This window comes from Penaeus vannamei, chromosome 16 (assembly GCF_042767895.1).
Source record: "Penaeus vannamei isolate JL-2024 chromosome 16, ASM4276789v1, whole genome shotgun sequence".
Classification (NCBI taxonomy): Eukaryota; Metazoa; Arthropoda; class Malacostraca; order Decapoda; family Penaeidae; genus Penaeus; species Penaeus vannamei.
This window is the reverse complement of record NC_091564.1, coordinates 1214181-1231680: the sequence shown is the minus strand read 5'-3', so window position 1 is coordinate 1231680 and position 17500 is coordinate 1214181. Positions and strand designations below refer to the sequence as shown.

Genomic DNA, 17500 nt, shown 5'->3' with positions numbered 1-17500 from the left:
AGAGAAAGAGGAAAAGAAAGAGTGAGTGAGGGAGGGAGGGAGGGAGGTAGAGAGGGAGAGAGAGAGAGAGAGAGAGAGAGAGAGAGAGAGAGAGAGAGAGAGAGAGAGTGAGAGTGAGAGTGAGAGTGAGAGTGAGAGTGAGAGTGAGAGTGAGAGTGAGAGTGAGTGTGAGTGTGAGTGTGAGTGTGAGTGTGAGTGTGAGTGTGAGTGTGAGTGAGTGAGTGAGTGAGTGAGTGAGTGAGTGAGAGAGAGAGAGAGAGAGAGAGAGAGAGAGAGAGAGAGAGAGAGAGAGAGAGAGAGAGAGTGAGAGAGAGAGAGAGTGAGAGAGTGAGAGAGTGAGAGAGTGAGAGGAGAATGAGTGAATGTGTGTATACATGGGTATGTACAAGTGCATGTTGTATGTGTGTGTACATGTATGTTGTATGTATGTATAAGTTTAGGTATAAAGATGATAATAATTACTGAAGGCATTTAGAAGTTTAAGAAAAATGCTCCAACAAAACCATAAACATAATGAAAGCAAATAAAGAACAAGCAAATGCAAATTAAATACCACAACAGCAAAATAAAAAATAATCATTCACATACTGATATATTTATCATGCAAGAATTAAAAAAGGCTTGCAACCCATGTTGTAAATTGGTCCATTTTAAATCATTTGGAGAAACACTTCTTCTTTCTACCCATAGCATTACACAAACCTAACTTTTCCTGTGAATATATGGCAAATAAATATTTATAAATGATCATAAATTCATTCTGAAACAAGGTTGGGTTTGAAAGATAAAAACAAAGGTCTTCAAATTCCATTTAAATCCACTTTGCTGGGGAGAGAAATAAGGGTCTAGGTTATAATAGAAAAACATTCCTTAATTCTTAGCCATTTAACACAACAGTAAATTGACTAAGCTAAAAAACATGACATGCTTCTATCATGTCACTCGCACACTTTCACCTGTCTGATACCCAGCTTCCTCTAAGCACCAAGAATGGTGGTTTTTGCCAGACTGTGAGTAGTTTCTTGCATATGCTTATATTTTTTTCTTATTTGTGGACTGAGTGTTGGCACCAAATCATCAATTTTAGTTCCAAATTATTTACCAAAGATTCTCCTCTCCGAATATATGTAATTAAAACTGCAGAGCCACCCACCACTTGCTAGCTAACACCAAACCCCATCCACTGTGACTTTAGTTTCATAATTTTGTTCATAAACTAATGGCTCTAGAAGGGTTTAGTCATCTAACAGTCAATTACTGTGTCTATCTGATCTCCGCTGCATAACTCATTCCCTGGATTTTCGTCAAGAAAAGTTTTGATCTTTATCATTAACATTAATACTAAATGTTGTAACAATGATAATGCTAATAATAAAAATACACTATCTTTCTTCACAAAACTTCAAGAAATGGGGCAAACCAATGATGTTAGGTAAGCACAGTAATCAACTCCTTTTTGTCTAACCTATTCTGTTTCTATCTATGTGTAAACAAGACAAATAAAAGAACACTACGGTGGGAAGTGCACTTATCTGGCAGAAACCTATTGAGCCTTGTCCCATATAAACTGAAAAACAAATGGTTTCTGGAAAGTATTTTTCTTTGATGATGCAAATACCGTCACTGGCCAAGTCAGGCCAAGTTGTGTGGATAACACAAATAACTGGAATGACTGGCTAAAATATTAATCCAATTCTATCAGGAAAATGTAATGTTCACTGTAGTATTTTTTTTGCAAAATGTATCTACACACAGATTGCTTCACAAGTGCTCAGTCACCAAGGTATCAATTAGTAGTCTATGTGACCTCCCCTGATTTCCCTCTTCTTTCAGTTTTCAAGAACTCCCCCCCCCCCCAATGCTATGAAAATTGATATTGTTATCATTATTATTGACATCATAATTATAACAGTGTTATCAAAAATACTAATGGCAATATACAATAAAAAAATATTTCCAAAAATCAAGGAAAAGGGTAAACAAGTGAGACAGGTAGAATTACAAACTGACTCTTTGTTGACTATGTCCTTGTGGAGTCATCTGAGTGTAAATGCAATTAATAAACTGAATTCAAGGTAGACATGGCATGTACATAAGTGTCATCCCTGGTGGCATAAATTTACAGAAACAATGCTATACTGTTGACTTGCACATTTTGAAAGATAATGATAAACATGTTCATGTTTGAGGTAAAAAAAAAAAAAAAAAAATCCTCCAAACAGTTTAAAAAACTGTCAAAATGCAATGATCCAGTGATGTCCAAATATATTCAAATATAAATTTTCATAATGAAATGTATGTCTTTACTCAAGAGTATGACGGGAATAGATACCCTTTCATATGTGCTGTATTTCTAGTCATTATGTAAACTCCATGCCTAAGGATACAGTAAAAATATCCATGAACCTATAGAATACTATTCAGTCGCTATAAATTCTCATACACATGCAGTTGAGGTGACTACTCTTAATATTAGCTCAGCATTGTTTTAACTGTTAATATAATTTCTGCTTCAAATACGTGGGGGGGGAAAGCTGCTTAACCCCTATGATCCGGATGATGTTACGGTCTCATCATGAAAAAATCTGGGTTGAGGGCCAGGTGATGTGAACATGCCATCATGAGGCAAAATGGCCGGGGGCTGGGTGATGTAAACTTGCTGTCATGAGTGAAGGCCAGGGTGACAGAAAAGACTCACCACGAGTGCACAAATCTCTTGGAGTGTGATTTGACTCATTTGGCGCTTAGAAGGGGGTTTTCTCATTGATAAATGAATGTGGAATGTAACGTGTGTAAGCCATGACTGGAAGATAGCTGGCTCCAGGGAGGATGCCATTTCCATGCTTCGCACTATATTCCTGGTCGCTGTGACCAGAGGCGCAGGTTGTATTATATAAAATTGAAAAATGCAAAAAAAATTAAATATATGACACAAATACCCAAATGTTCCATATATTTTTTTCCATGAATTATTTACTACATAGAGAGATGATATGGAGTCTGTGCAAGGTAAATAAGCTATTACCATTTGTATAGAGTAAATCAAAAGACAAATATGGACATTGGAAAATGGCAATAAAGCTGAAAAAGTCTACACAAAATAACTTTGCAAAGGGGAGGCACAGATTCTTATCACTGCTCATAGGTGTTCGCGTGAGCCGCACACCCGGAATGTTGGCAACTTACGTAACCCACCACCCATATTTTCAGCACTGTGATTTCCGTGACGCAACCAGATCCAATGGGTTAACTTCCGACATAGAATAAAAATTCAGCAGAGATATCACTCTTCTCATGTGCAAAGTAAACAGCACACCACATGCACTTATTAGCAAAAGAAGTCACCCAGGGGCAAAAATACTGTGGTTCCTACTGTTATTGTCCTGAAAGCACAATAATCAAATGACTGCATGCCTCCCTCCCACCCAAATATATCCTGCTAATATAAAAAAAAATTGTGAAGATAAAGTTTACTATACATATCTGATAGTCGCATCAATACCAGTGGATGATTTCAAGAGCGTGTTACTTTCGGCAAGCTGGGTTTGAATAAATGTAATTTCACTGTCCAAACATTATTTCTACACACTAGTGTTCTGGTACTTATTATGATAGGAATAATTGTATTTCTTTACTTCTTACTTGGTCTGCCTGATGACTATTTTTACATGTTGCAGATTAAAATAAATGTAAATGTTTTAGTGTTAGCAATGTTAATGCATTCTACCATATTCTCCCCCTTTAAAGCCCAAATATTGCATGCGGCAATTCCTCTTGACACCACAAAGTGCGTTCACCGACCCGCTCCTTAAACAAATAACAATCTCAATTTAGGTTTAATGTATACAATAAGAACAATATACAAAAATCAGAGCAAACAATTCTTATCATTATATTTGTACTCAAAATTAATAAATTCAGTATGCTCTGTAAATGATAAACATATTCTGACAGTAAAAAAACAATTTCTAGCCTACCATGTGCAAACATTCTCGACATACCTGTTTGTTGGGGAAGCACTGAATGCAGCGAGTCTGGTATTTGAGAGAAGATTCTCGGCGCTGTTGAGCAAAGCCCATGTTCCTCAGATCCCAAACCATTACTTTTCTATTCGATGTCCCGACTACCAACTTTTCTCCACCAAGGCCCATGGTGTAAACCTGAATATCAAGATGAAACAATAAATTCTGGAGGCCTGTACTTAATAGCTTTTTCTAGCACTGATCACAGGATGAGAGTGAAATGAATGGAAAAAAGGAAAACACAATAATGACTCATGGCATGATTCACAATAAAATCAAATCAATAAAACAAAGAAATAAACCAAGAAAACATGAAGAGAGAACAAGAGGAATTAGGCAAAAATCTGCTGATCCCGATTCTCACACTAACCTTATTTGGCTGTTGGAAAGTGCCAGCTTCCCGTGGTCCACGAGGATCCCAGAGTTTGATGTTGGAATCCCAAGCTCCTGTGATCACAACATTTACTTCTGGGCAAAATTCCACACACCTATACAAGAAAAGGATATTAATTTTTTTTCTCTTTATTTATAGCTATTAAGGGGCTATTTCTAATGAAAAACTCATTACCCCTACATAATTAGTACTTCGCTCGTGACTAAACATTTACCACTTGTTTCACGGCAGAATGACTTAGTTAGACGATGTGGAAGAAGAGCAGACTGGATTAAAAAGAAAAATAATCAAAATAAAATATTACACATCTAACAGGTACATGCGCACATATGCACATGCACGTGCAAGTACATGTACCTTTACATTAATATACATGCGTATACACATGTAAACGAATATGCACTCAAGAAATCATTAATAAAAGAGGTCTAATACAAGAAACAACTAATTTCATATGACAGTCATTTTCTCTTGGGTCAGGATTTGCCCCTTTTCACAGGAGTCATGGGTAAGAAAGTGCGTTTGAAAGAAATGATAGCAGTTTCTATGGTAATAAAATGGTAAAGACTCATAAAAAAATAATAATAATAAAAAATAAACTTCAAATATCCAAATTTTTGTTTGTTTTTATTTCTTTATTTTTTTGAGCTTCGGTTCATCCCTTGTTCAAGAGTTGTTAACTGATTAAATTTTTGAATGTATCTTTGTAAACCTCTTACAAATGCGCAAGATTTTTAGAATTTGCTTCATTTTATTTACACAAATATTCGGAAAAAAAAAAACTTTTTTTTGCAGGGGACATTGCCCCCCACGTGGGTACCCCCATTAATTTGGTATCAAAAGATGCAGAATATTAATAAACATAAAATCCCAAAAAGTCACGAAAATCCATAAGCCCCTCCCCCTTCCCTTTTTTTTTCTTTTTTTTTTTTTTTAGAAATATTTATTTATGCAACCCCCAAACCTCCTAACTCCCCTCCCCCCACATTTAGGGACGATCCCCTCAATCAAGTTTTTATGTTTAATATCATTCTCAACTTATCACAACTTATTCATGAACCTCATTGATAATAGTATATCTAAAAGTCAGTAAGAATGCTAAACAAATTTCTGAAGAAGGTAAAAGAGAAAATTGCTTCCAAGAAACAGTTCTGAAAATTGACGCAAACAAATAGATGAAAGAGAAAACAGTATTGTACCTGATTGGAGCATCATGAGAGCCAACCACAGACTCTGTGTTTGTGTTGAGATCAAATGTCTTGAGCTGACCATCTAAGCCTCCACTGTATGCATGGACAGCATCCTGAAAAAATGGGGAAGTATATCACCATAAATGGACCAAAATGCCACAGCAAGCACATTTCCAGCTATTACATGATTTGATGGGCTTTTAACATCAGTATGTATTGAGTAGCCTTAGTTACACATATAAATAGTATTATAAATATATGCCTAAACTGATAAAAAACATTTCTATGCATTTATTATTCACTAAGTTCACTCTTCAAGATGATTGGGGGGAGGGAGGGTTGAGGGATAAAATAGAACAATATATGGATAAGCTAGAATTCTAATAGTAAAGAATTCAAGATATAAATCTAGATGTAGTAATTAGAGGGAATCAATCAATTCTAGACAAGTGTCAACAGAGTATTAACCTGCACACAATTGTATTTCTGATGAAGATATAATCGAATTCTGTCAAATACATCTCTTGTATTTACACTAAAAATGTTCCTCGGAAATTGCATGTTCTATATTACTGCTTTTGTAATCATTATCATTGTACCTAACTCTAGATATCAATTGTTTACGAATATTCTACCAACATACCTTTGTATCACAAAGCTTTTAGTCTTGTAAACACCATAATGCTTTTCTAACATACCACTGTACATACGGTATCCCTTATTTCTTCATCATGAAACCATCATGTGACCATATGATTTTAAATTTGTGTTCATTCATATCTTTTATGTTTTCCATTATGATATGTTTCAAAACGTCAATTCCTGTGCCACTGCAACAGACCGCTCTCCCTCGTGGGCTTGACAGAACACGCTCCTTCCTTGGTGTCTCTGCCTTGCCCTTCTGTACCAGCTACCAGTAACAAATTTGTAAACCTGCGACAATTTTAACTCCAGCACCACCTTCATGAGAACCTACCAGTGCCTTTCCACCTCATTCCCCTTCCAGGCACTTCTAAGTATATGATCGTCTTTTTACTATGTGTATGTCTATACACTTATAAATACAAAAAGGAAAGAGGAAGAACTGGATGGGAGAAGAAACCACACAGACAGACACATGGAGTTAATATAGGGAAAGGGAGGAGGGAATAGCTCTCTCTGTGGTCTTGAGGCTGTGAGAAAGATGGCAAACAGTACTAGATATACCTGTTTACCCTTATTTCATCCCCTTTACAGCAAAATAAAGGCAAGAAATCATATAGCTAGCCTTTAAAAGCTGACTTTCTATTGAGAAAAATTGGTTGGAAGGGGTGACTTACTTATTACCTTGCTCTTTACGAGTTAAAATTTAAGGCACTTCAATACAACATACCTGGAAGCAGCAATCCAAAACAGGGCCTGTATGCTGATACTGTAACCGCATGTTATTATTGACGACATCATAAAGGCGAACACTTTTGTCCCAAGATGCTACTAGAAGGAACTGTGAAGATGAAGGGCCAAACTTGACACTCTGAATACAGTCACTCGGGGTATTCTTCAACCGAAATTCCATGCGAGATTCACTCATTTTGCTGGAAAGAAAACAACATTTGTGAGAAAACACCTCTGTTAACTTCCAAGGATCAATTTTTACCATAACATTTACAAACACCCCCATTCCCTTGGTAGCCCCTTGTCTCTGTGAAATGTAGGCCCCACTTCTTTTCTATTTGTGAATTAACATAGTATAATGTATAAAATTGTATAAAATAAAATAAGTATAAAATTGGCATTACCATTATATATGTCATATAAACTCACTCACTTCCTCTCTCTCTAATGGATAGGCCGGTCTCTTGCATATCTGTTGTAAGGATATGTTATAATGGTGCAGAAGCAACAGGGGTAAATGGAGTGGGTATCTGTTGTTTTGCAATGGTGACTCTGTCATCACTCCCTCCCTCTCTCACTCTTTCCCTTTCGTGTATTTCACCTTCCCTCTTTCACTCCTCTTTCCAACTCTTTTTCTATAAACAATTACCAAAATCACACCTTTCTTCAGTTCTGCCGATTGTGTCTGAAATGCCGGGTATCTAATCTGTACTATTTTTGACACTAGGGACACCTGATGGGCTCTAATATTATGCTTATATTATGCTTTAAAAGGTACTGTCTTTCCTTTGCTTGGCCATTACATTGTTTAAATGAAGGTCCATAATCAGCATAAAAAAACTCCTAACAGAAGGAATGAAGATTAGCTGAACTGTTATAAAAATGACATTAATGATTACAAAGTCATTAACACAGCTGACATATCACAGAATTGAGTTATATAGTCCATATAGGACTTGATATCACAAAACTTTTTTTTTTTTTGTCTTGGCAAGGCTAAAATATGAATTATAGGAATATCCTAATGCCAGAATGTACTCACTCTTGCCACTTTCATGCTATTATCTATATAATAGAGAATATAGTATTATCTTTGAAATTCAGGATCCATGCATCTCCTACATATTTTTCAAACTTTAAAAAATAACTATCAGTCAATCTATCAATTTAAAGAGAACTTTGTTAAATTAGAGATCAAAAATTAAATATTCCCTTATTTTGTATATATATATATATGCAAATTGCTCACTAGTATATATATATATATATATATATATATATATATATATATATATATATATATATATATATATATTATATTATATATGCAAATTGCTCACTCCTCTTTTTCTATACCATGTATCTTTCCTTCTCTTATTCTTTCGCTCTCTCTCCCTTTCACTGTCTCCTTTTCTCTTCCTCGCATCCTTTATCAACTCTGCCTCTCTCTCATCCTAACAACTAGTACCGTCAACCTCGTCTGCGATTTTATCTATTAGCCAAAAACCGATCCAAAGCCTCATCCATTCTTAAAATTAAAATAAATTCGTGGCGAAGGGCACAGGAGGAGAAAACAGAGCAGAAGAAGAGGAGAGAAAGACGAGAGGGAAAGGGAAGACAAATTTCAAAATCTCACAACAGCTCAATAATAACACGAGATCTGATCAGCCAATCTTCTGGTTATAAATGAAGCCCTAAAACTAACACCAATTCCTTCTACTTACTAACACAGATCTTCCACGGTCACAAAACACGACGAAGGCAAATAAAATAGCTCGCTTACCCGATTTCAGACTTGAAAACACACGAAGGAAAAGGAAGAAAACAAAACTGTTAATTCAAAGCCGGGATCAGCTGTGGACTGCGCTGTGCTGCCATCTGTCGGCCGCACTACGAACTTCCGCGTTTGAGTTGTTGTTGATAATCTATTTATGTTGTTTTTTCATGCTGTTGTTGTTGAGTCTATTTATGTTGCTTTTAACGTTGTTGTTGTTGATAAGCTATTATGTTGCTTTTTATGTTGTTGTTGATAATCTATTTATGTTGCTTTGAATGTTGTTGATAATCTATTCATGTTTTTTATGTTGTTGTTAATCTATTTTTGTTGCATTTTATGTTGTTGATAATCTATTTATGTTGCCTTTTATGTTGTTGATAATCTATACATGTTGCTTTTTAAGTTATTGTTGATAATCTATTTATGTTAATTTTTATGTTGTTCTTACTGCTGGTGTTGCTATTGTTGATATGGTTGTTGTTGCTGTCGTTAATGTGGTTGTTGTTGGTGTTGGTGTATATTTTACTAATGCTAACGTCACATTTTTTTCCTTTTTATTATTTTCTTCGTTTTTCCACCAATCAATATTCTTTTTTCCAACAAATAGTACTGTACATCTTTTTATTTTTCAGCTACTTTGTATTCTCAAACTAATAAAACATCAATTATCTTCATTTTCTATTACGTCTTGCATCTATTATTTGTCACGTTTGTCCATAATTTTGCCATTGCTATTAATTGGATATTGCAATTTTTATACCATTGTCAGCGACAATTGGTTTGTTGTTGTTTTATTTCTATTATGATTATTCTTCTTGTTGTTAATGTTGTTGTCGATGATGACACTGTTATAGTAACTGCTATCATTATCATTATTATTTTGATATTACTTTTAGTATTATAATAATAGATATTATATATTGATTGAGATTAATATATATTATTATTATCACTATCATTATCGTCATTTTCATCACTATTATTATTACTATTATCATTATTATCATTCTTATCATTATCATAATTATTGTTATTATCACTATCATTATTCTCATCATGATTACCATTATTATTATCATAGACATCCTTATTATCATCATGATTAGCATTATTATTATCAGATGTGCTCATAATGATATCAAAATATCATCATGATTATTTTTGTTTGTGTTATTTTCATCATCATCACCAGTTCTAGATAGTCAAAGAATATTTTCATTACTGTTATTTCCCGTATGGCTGTTGTCTTTATCTTTATTATCATGACCATTGTTATATTGTTATTTTCGTCATCATTATCATCAATATAATTCATGTCATCATTATCATCGTTATTATTCTTATCATCATCGTTACCATAATTATGTGTTGTATAAACGTGATAAGTGTTCTTATTATCATCATAAACATTTTCATTACTGGCATCACATTAATGTCACAACACGCTATTACGATACGAATTTAACCTGCGTTTAATATCATTTAGGTTCTATTTTAGTTCTATATTAGAAATTCTTAAAGCAGTGTATTGTTTCACACTTCGACTTTGCGGATAGTGACATTATAATCTATATACAACTTTGATGTTCTTTTTCTCTTTCCATCATATTTCTCACCGAACGAATTTCTATCCAAAGTGTGCGTAGTCTCAAGAATACGGACTATTACAACGAATTCTCAGAAACTCTGTGAAAACTTCGCTCTGTCCGCTATGAAAATGGTATCAGCGAGAAACGACAGAATGGCATTATACGTTTGGCGCGCAAGGCGTTCCCTTGGGATGTGCCCTCACGTCCTCATTTCTGAGATCATATTTTAAAAATATGATTTTCGTGCTCCTAGAAAGACTTCCCTGCTAACTTTAATGCGGATTCATTGTTGTTCTTTATCTACACTCACGGTATTCTGATAAAATTTGGGCATTACGACAAGATCTTCGTTCTCCTTCATATACGGAGAAAATACCCTCGTTGCCCATTCACAAGCAAGAATACAAGTACTCTGAATATTCTCTTACTTCAAAAATAAAGGTTAGCATCATTTAAGAAATCTGACGATCGCTAGCAAAGAACGATTGATGATTTAAGAAACCAATGGGACAAATTGCAAAGGTGACTAAGCCTTGAATTGCCACATCGTTAATTTTCCAATCAACTTATTGATGGGAATGCATTTAATCAAACAACTTCACAACATACACAACGGCAATTCCCAAGTAAAACTACAAATAGAGGAGGAAGTATTTGGCACAATTTCTTTTTCAAAACGACACAGCGTCGAAAACGTACACTGCTTGCCGGATTTATTTATTTTTTTTCCCTTTTCTTAATACACGAGGCCTTGAGTAAATTTCTCGGTACTCATGTCCCTTGCGCCATTCCTGCACCGGATGCTACTTGCAGCTATGAATGGGTTACGTGGTACAGTTGATTATACCAGCATTTTCCCACGAAATAGGTCTACATATCATGACACGGATAATGTTTTGATCAGCTGGTTGCAATATGTTGATTTCCAAATACTTTCGTGGAAACTAATACGGATAAGCGCAATTATTATGCATTTCTTTACATTGATATTCATGACAGTTTCAAGGAGTGATCTCTTTAAACATAGAGCAAGAGAAGTGTATTATGTCCAGCATCATTTCACACGGGAACCCCAGAATCACCGAGTTTTATCCCGGTTTTGGTGACGTCAGATGATTGCACCGAAAAATTCCACGGATATACGCAATTCTTTACGTCTTCAGTAATGCTTGATAAGAATTTGGTGATGTTCATACTTGAGTGTCATGATAAGAAGATAATGATGATGATGATGATTATGATATGATGATGATGATGATGATGATGATGGTGTGGTGATGATAATGATTGGGATGATGATGGTGGTAAGGATAACAATAATAATAATGATGATACTAATAATTGATAACAGCAACAGCATCAATAATAGTAATGGATAAAAAATTATAATCATAACAATAGTAATGACAACAAAAACTATTTCAATAGTGGTAATGTTCATAATGCTTGTAATGATGATGATGATACTAATTATAGTAATAGTGACGAGGAGGATGTTGATAATGATCATAATAACACTAATAATGATAATAGCAACAACAGCTAAAAACAATAATAGTGATAAAGATAAGAAAAACATGAGCTTACATCCACGTGTGAATATGTATATGTGGTCATTTATATCTGTATGAATAAAAAAGATGAGTGACACTCAATTCAGGTTAAATGAAAAAAAATAACATCCACGGGAAATGTTCACGTAGATTAACATGAAGGATATGAAAAAAAAAAAAACATACAAATTTCTCTGCATCTTTTTATCTAAGCGCTCCTTTGCTGAGGCTGTTCTCACTCCTACAGCCAGCCACTACATTTTAATCATGTTTTGGACTTAAAATAATTCTCTCTACCTAGCCGAAAAGAGAGCATTTTGTTTGTACATATAAAAAATAACACCTTGAGATATCCAATCACTCGCAGTTTGATTTGCCTTTGTCCATTAACATTATTTGTAGCTGTCTACTACCAATCTTTTCCCAAATAAATTGATTTACTGTGAACACGTGCGCCCAACTCTCTTTTCCCGTTTTCTCTCTCTCTCTCTCTCTCTCTCTCTCTCTCTCTCTCTCTCTCTCTCTCTCTCTCTCTCTCTCTCTCTCTCTCTCTCTCTCTCTCTCTCTCTCTCTCTCTTTACGCCACTGAGCTTTTACACCGCTAATCTATTTACCACTAGGCTTACCCACTAATGCCACTAAAACGTACCCACTTTACCTACTAACCTACACCCCAGCTCACTTAATTTCTAATAATGTCAGTAAAGTTGTCATCCTTTTTATTTTGGAGTTGTTTATGCTCGCACAAACCACCTTTTGGCCACTGTTCCCGATGGTTTGTGGGTCATCGTCTGGAAAAAAAAGAAAAAAGAAAATTAGAAGTGGTACAGAGTTGTGGATATTCTAGTTTTGAACATTAATCCATTCGGGTGTTTGTGTATATTAGTATACGTATATACGTTCTCACTCTCTCTCTCTCTCTCATGAAATTGATTAGTTAATTAATATATTCATTTAGTATTGTCATTGTTATTATTATTATTATTACCATAATCATTATTATTCTCATCATTATTCTAATTACTCTTCATCATTATTGTCATTATCATTATACTCATCATCATTATCTTTACTATTCTCATCATCCTTATCATCCTTACAAATATCCCTATCCTTTTTGCTTTGCCAATCAAAATTACTTCCTTTGCGAAAGCCTCAGCACCACTTCGACCTTACCTGCACCATCCCTTCGTCAGTGAAAAGCCTCTCGATTAGTATAGCCTTGTCATTCGCCAAGTCCACGGGCGTTTGCAACATCTTATCGCCGTCTAGGGTGAACACAGACTGGAAAGTGGGGAGAGTGAGGGTGAGGAATTATGAGGAGTGAGGGTGAGGAGTTATGAGGGTGAGGAATTATGAGGAGTGAGGGTGAGGGATTATGAGGAGTGAGGGTGAGGGATTATGAGGAGTGAGGGTGAGGGTGTGGGGTTATGGGGAATGAGGATGAAGAATTATGTTGAGTAAGGATGAATAATAATGAGAAAGGATGATCAATTATGAGTGAGGGTGAGTCATTATGGGGAGTGAGGATGAGTCATTATGGGGAGTGAGGATGAGTCATTATGAGGAGTGAGGATGAGTATTTGTGAGGAGTGAAAATGAGTCATTATGAATGAGGAATAATCATGAGGAATGACGATGAGTCTCTGAGGACTGAGGATGAATGATTATGAGGAGTGAGAATGAGTCTTTATGAGGGGAAAAATTAATTTCAGATGGAGTGATGAATTATAACCTTTATCAAGTTATTGCTATTCTGCCATTCGCTCAGTGTAGTACAGTACCAATTTTTGCGAATTGATTTGATACCAATAATGTGATTATAATGATAGTAATTATGATGGCCTTTTATATAAAGATCATAAAGGTAATAGTGGTAATCGTTATTATTATACTGATCATAATGACAAAGGGCGATAGAAATATCATTAACCATAAAATAGCCATCATAATGATTACTATTACCAATAATGATAATAACCAAAGGCAAATATGAATGAATGAAAATATCTAAATTATGTCTATTAAGAATGGCACTGGCACTAGGGCAAGGCAGTGAATGGACCTGGCGTGAGTAGCGTAGAGTAGTAGTTTAAGCAACAGTAATTCAAGCACAGTCGTTTCTGGCGCACACGTGAGACAGACTTTCTAATGCACAGTGTGTTACTCGCAACCTCTCCTCTGCTGTACTTCTACTCTTCTTGTTCCCTGCTTTTTTTTTCTTCCGTTCCTCCCTATTCCATCTGTACTTCTCCTTTCCTGTCTTCTTCTTCTCTCTTTTTCTCATTTCCCTTTCATCTCCTTTTCTCTTAACTAAAGATTCCTTGATTCCTTCTCATGTCCTCTCTCTTTCTTTCTCTATGTATCTATCTCACTCCCCCCCCCCCCCTCTCTCTCTCTCTCTCTCTCTCTCTCTCTCTCTCTCTCTCTCTCTCTCTCTCTCTCTCTCTCTCTCTCTCTCTCTCGCTCTCGCTCTCGCTCTCGCTCTCTCACTCTCACTCTCTCTCTTTCTCATAAAAATACTCTCAATCCCACCCCATCCACGCCTTTCATAACCTCTTTCATAACGTCTTTCCCCTTTCTCTCCATCCTCTCCCCAACCCACATTTCTTTCTTTATCTCTGTCTACCTTCTCTCCCCATCCTCAACCCCTAACCCCCGACCCTATCTCCCCCATCCCCTTCCCCTCAACTCCCTTATTCCATTCTCTCTCTCTCTCTCTCTCTCTCTCTCTCTCTCTCTCTCTCTCTCTCTCTCTCTCTCTCTCTCCTCTCCCTCCCTCCCTCTCTCTCTCTCTCTCTCTCTCTCTTTCTCTCTCTCTCTCCTTCCCTCCTTCCTCCTTCCTCCTTCCCTTCCTCCTTCCTCCTTCCCTCCCTCCCTCCCTCCCTCTCCTTCCTGACCTCAATCAACCCTTCCGGCCCGTCCACAGGCACGCTCTGCCCCATCTTGAAATTCCACGTGAGGGTCTTGATGGGCAGCGTGGTGGTGATGGTCCAGCTGTCGTCGTTCACGTTAATGTCTACCGTCGGCTTGCTCCTCGACGCCAGTTTTCGGATGAAGAAGTTCATGCCTTGTAGGAAAGGAAGGAGAAAATATATGGGTGTGTATGTAGGGCTGCGTAGTATATAGGATTAAACCCTACAGTGTGATTGTTGAATGAAAAACTCTCTCTATGAATCTTGATAACTCTACATGAATCTTATGACTCACCATGGATCCCATAACTCTCTATGAATCTTGATAACTCCCCATGAAGCTTATGACTCACCACGGACCCAATAACTCGATATAAATCCCAAGGTCTCCCCATGAACCTCCTGACTCACCACGAACCTTATGACTCACCACGAACCTTATGACTCACCACGAATCTCACGACTCCCTATGAATCCCACTGTCTCCCCATGAACCTTATGACTCACCACGAATCTCACGACTCCCTGTGAATCCCAGTGACTCCCTATGAACTCCATGACTCATCGTAAGAAGCGCGACTCACCCATCTTGGCGAAAACGGCTTCTAAATTGTCATCCTTGTCGTGTTTGTAAGTACCCTCGAACTTCACCATCTTGACGCTCGACCCTCACGCCCTGAAGCAGAAAGATTCTTGTCAACAGACGGAAGAAAATCCGCGGAAATTCATGGAAAATTATGAATATGAGATTTGAATTAAGGCTTCTGTTAACGGACGAAAGAATAATCATTGGAATTAGATAAAAGGATGATATAAATAAGAGATGAGATTTTGAATTAAGGCTATTGTCAACGGACGGAAGAATAATCATGGAAATTAGATAAAAGGATGATATGAATAAGAGATGAGACTTTGAATTAAGGCTATTGTCAACGGACGGAAGAATAATCATGGAAATTAGATAAAAGGATGATATGAATAAGAGATGAGACTTTGAATTAAGGCTATTAGATTAAATTGAATTAAGAGAATTTGAAACATAATAACGTAATGAAAATGGTGTAGATTAATAGGGGGAGGAATTATGGTTGGGATGCGTCTTTTTTTTTTTTACTTTTTTTGAAAATTCGATTCATTTTTTTCACTTAAGAATTATTTACAAAAAGTTGAAAAATCCTTATCACTAGAATTCCATGCATACATGCATACATTTTTACGCACACAGTCAAACACTTAAAGAATCATATACACCCATGCACCCGTAGTATCCAAACACATACTCAGCTACACCCTTATTCATACATATGCTCTCCCAATTCATACGTAAATACACAACCCTTTATAAATAATTCCACACCCTCGTACACACACAGTCTCACACGCATACACATCCTAACATACACATAATCTCTCTCTCTCTCTCTCCGTCTGTCCGTCTTTTTTTTCTCTCTTTCTCTTTACCATTCCCATTCTTTTTCTCTGTCTGTGTCCCTCTCTCTCTTTTTCTTTCGCTCTCTCTCTTTTATGCGCCCCCCTCCCTCTCTCTCTCCGTCTGTTTTTTTCCTCTCTTTCTCTTTTCCATTCCCATTCTTTTTCTCAGTCTGTGTCCCTCCCTCTCTCTTTCTCTCTCTCTGTCTCACTAACTTTTTCATAACGAGCATCCGACGCCGGGTTGAATTAATTAGAAATTTGATCTTCGGCGTTTTGTCTGTGCAATGCAGCCCTCGCCATGCAATATTGCTTCATTCATTCTCTCTCTCTCTCTCTCTCTCATTCATTTGTAATCCTACTCTCTCTCTCTCTCTCTCACATACACACTTTTTCATTCCTTCCTTCATTTCTCTCTCTTTCTTGTCTTCATCTCTTCCTGTCACGACCTCTCTCTCTCTCTCTCTCCCTTCCCCCCCCCCTCTCTCTTTCTCTTTTTCTCTTTCTCTCTCTCTCTCTCGCATTCATTTGTAATCCCACCATCTCTCTTTCGTTCTCTCTCTCTCATATACACACTTTTTCCTTCCTTCTTTCCTTTCTTTCTTGTCTTCATCTCTTCCTGTCACTACATCTCTCTCTCTCTCCACCCCCCCCCTCTCTCTCTCTCTCTCTCCCCCCTCTCTCTCTCTCTCTCTCTCCCCCCCCCCCCCCCCTCTCTCTCTCCCTCTCCCTTCCCCCCCTCTCTCTCTTTCTCTTTTTCTTTTTTTCTCTCTCTCTCGCATTCATTTGTAATCCCATCTCTCTTTCGTTCTCTCTCTCTCACACACACACTTTTTCCTTCCTTCTTTCCTTTCTCTCTTTCTTGTCTCTTCCTGTCACTACATCTCTCTCTCTCTCTCTCCCCCCCTCCCCCTCTTTCTCTCTCTCTCTTCCTCGACCGGCTCTCCTCCCAGCCTCCCCAATCAGGTGGAGTGAAGGGGACTGCAATGATAACACAATTTCCCAACAGCTATTCTCCTATTATCTCTTGCCCTACCTCAACCCTGAGAACCTAAAGAGTTTCATTATATAAGACACACACACACACACACACACACACGCACGCACGCACACTTGCGCTCGCAGTCACACTCACACACATACTCGAAGTATTTTTGCTGGACAAGCATAGCAAAAATAATAACTAATGGATAAGACCGTACTCTCTTGGTCTTCTCTTCGTTATTTTATTCACACACACACACACATTTTCCTCACC

The 17500-nt window shown here is 36.9% G+C and overlaps 2 protein-coding genes across 5 annotated transcripts in view; both read right to left on the bottom strand.

The window, feature by feature from the left end:
• Positions 1–8883, bottom strand: part of Bub3 (mitotic checkpoint protein Bub3) — a 13598-nt gene extending 4715 nt beyond the window's left edge. Inside the window, exons 1-5 of one of the 2 annotated variants that reach the window (XM_027375656.2) lie at positions 8764–8883; positions 6979–7180; positions 5616–5719; positions 4393–4510; positions 4002–4160 (exon numbers count right to left, since the gene is read on the bottom strand). In XM_027375656.2, coding sequence (XP_027231457.1) covers positions 4002–4160; positions 4393–4510; positions 5616–5719; positions 6979–7176 — 579 coding nt within the window. In that variant the 5' untranslated portion in view covers positions 7177–7180; positions 8764–8883. Of the gene's footprint in view, positions 1–4001; positions 4161–4392; positions 4511–5615; positions 5720–6978; positions 7181–8704 lie in introns of both variants that reach the window. The other variant, XM_070130994.1, reaches the window with a different exon arrangement.
• A 3201-nt stretch (positions 8884–12084) lies between these two features.
• LOC113823053 (fatty acid-binding protein) overlaps positions 12085–17500 on the bottom strand; it is a 12282-nt gene continuing 6866 nt past the window's right edge. For all 3 annotated transcript variants that reach the window (XM_070130992.1, XM_027375657.2, XM_070130991.1), the window contains exons 2-5: positions 15399–15490; positions 14800–14969; positions 13076–13183; positions 12085–12690 (exon numbers count right to left, since the gene is read on the bottom strand). In XM_070130992.1, coding sequence (XP_069987093.1) covers positions 12634–12690; positions 13076–13183; positions 14800–14969; positions 15399–15468 — 405 coding nt within the window. In that variant the 5' untranslated portion in view covers positions 15469–15490 and the 3' untranslated portion in view covers positions 12085–12633. The remainder of the gene's footprint in view (positions 12691–13075; positions 13184–14799; positions 14970–15398; positions 15491–17500) is intronic.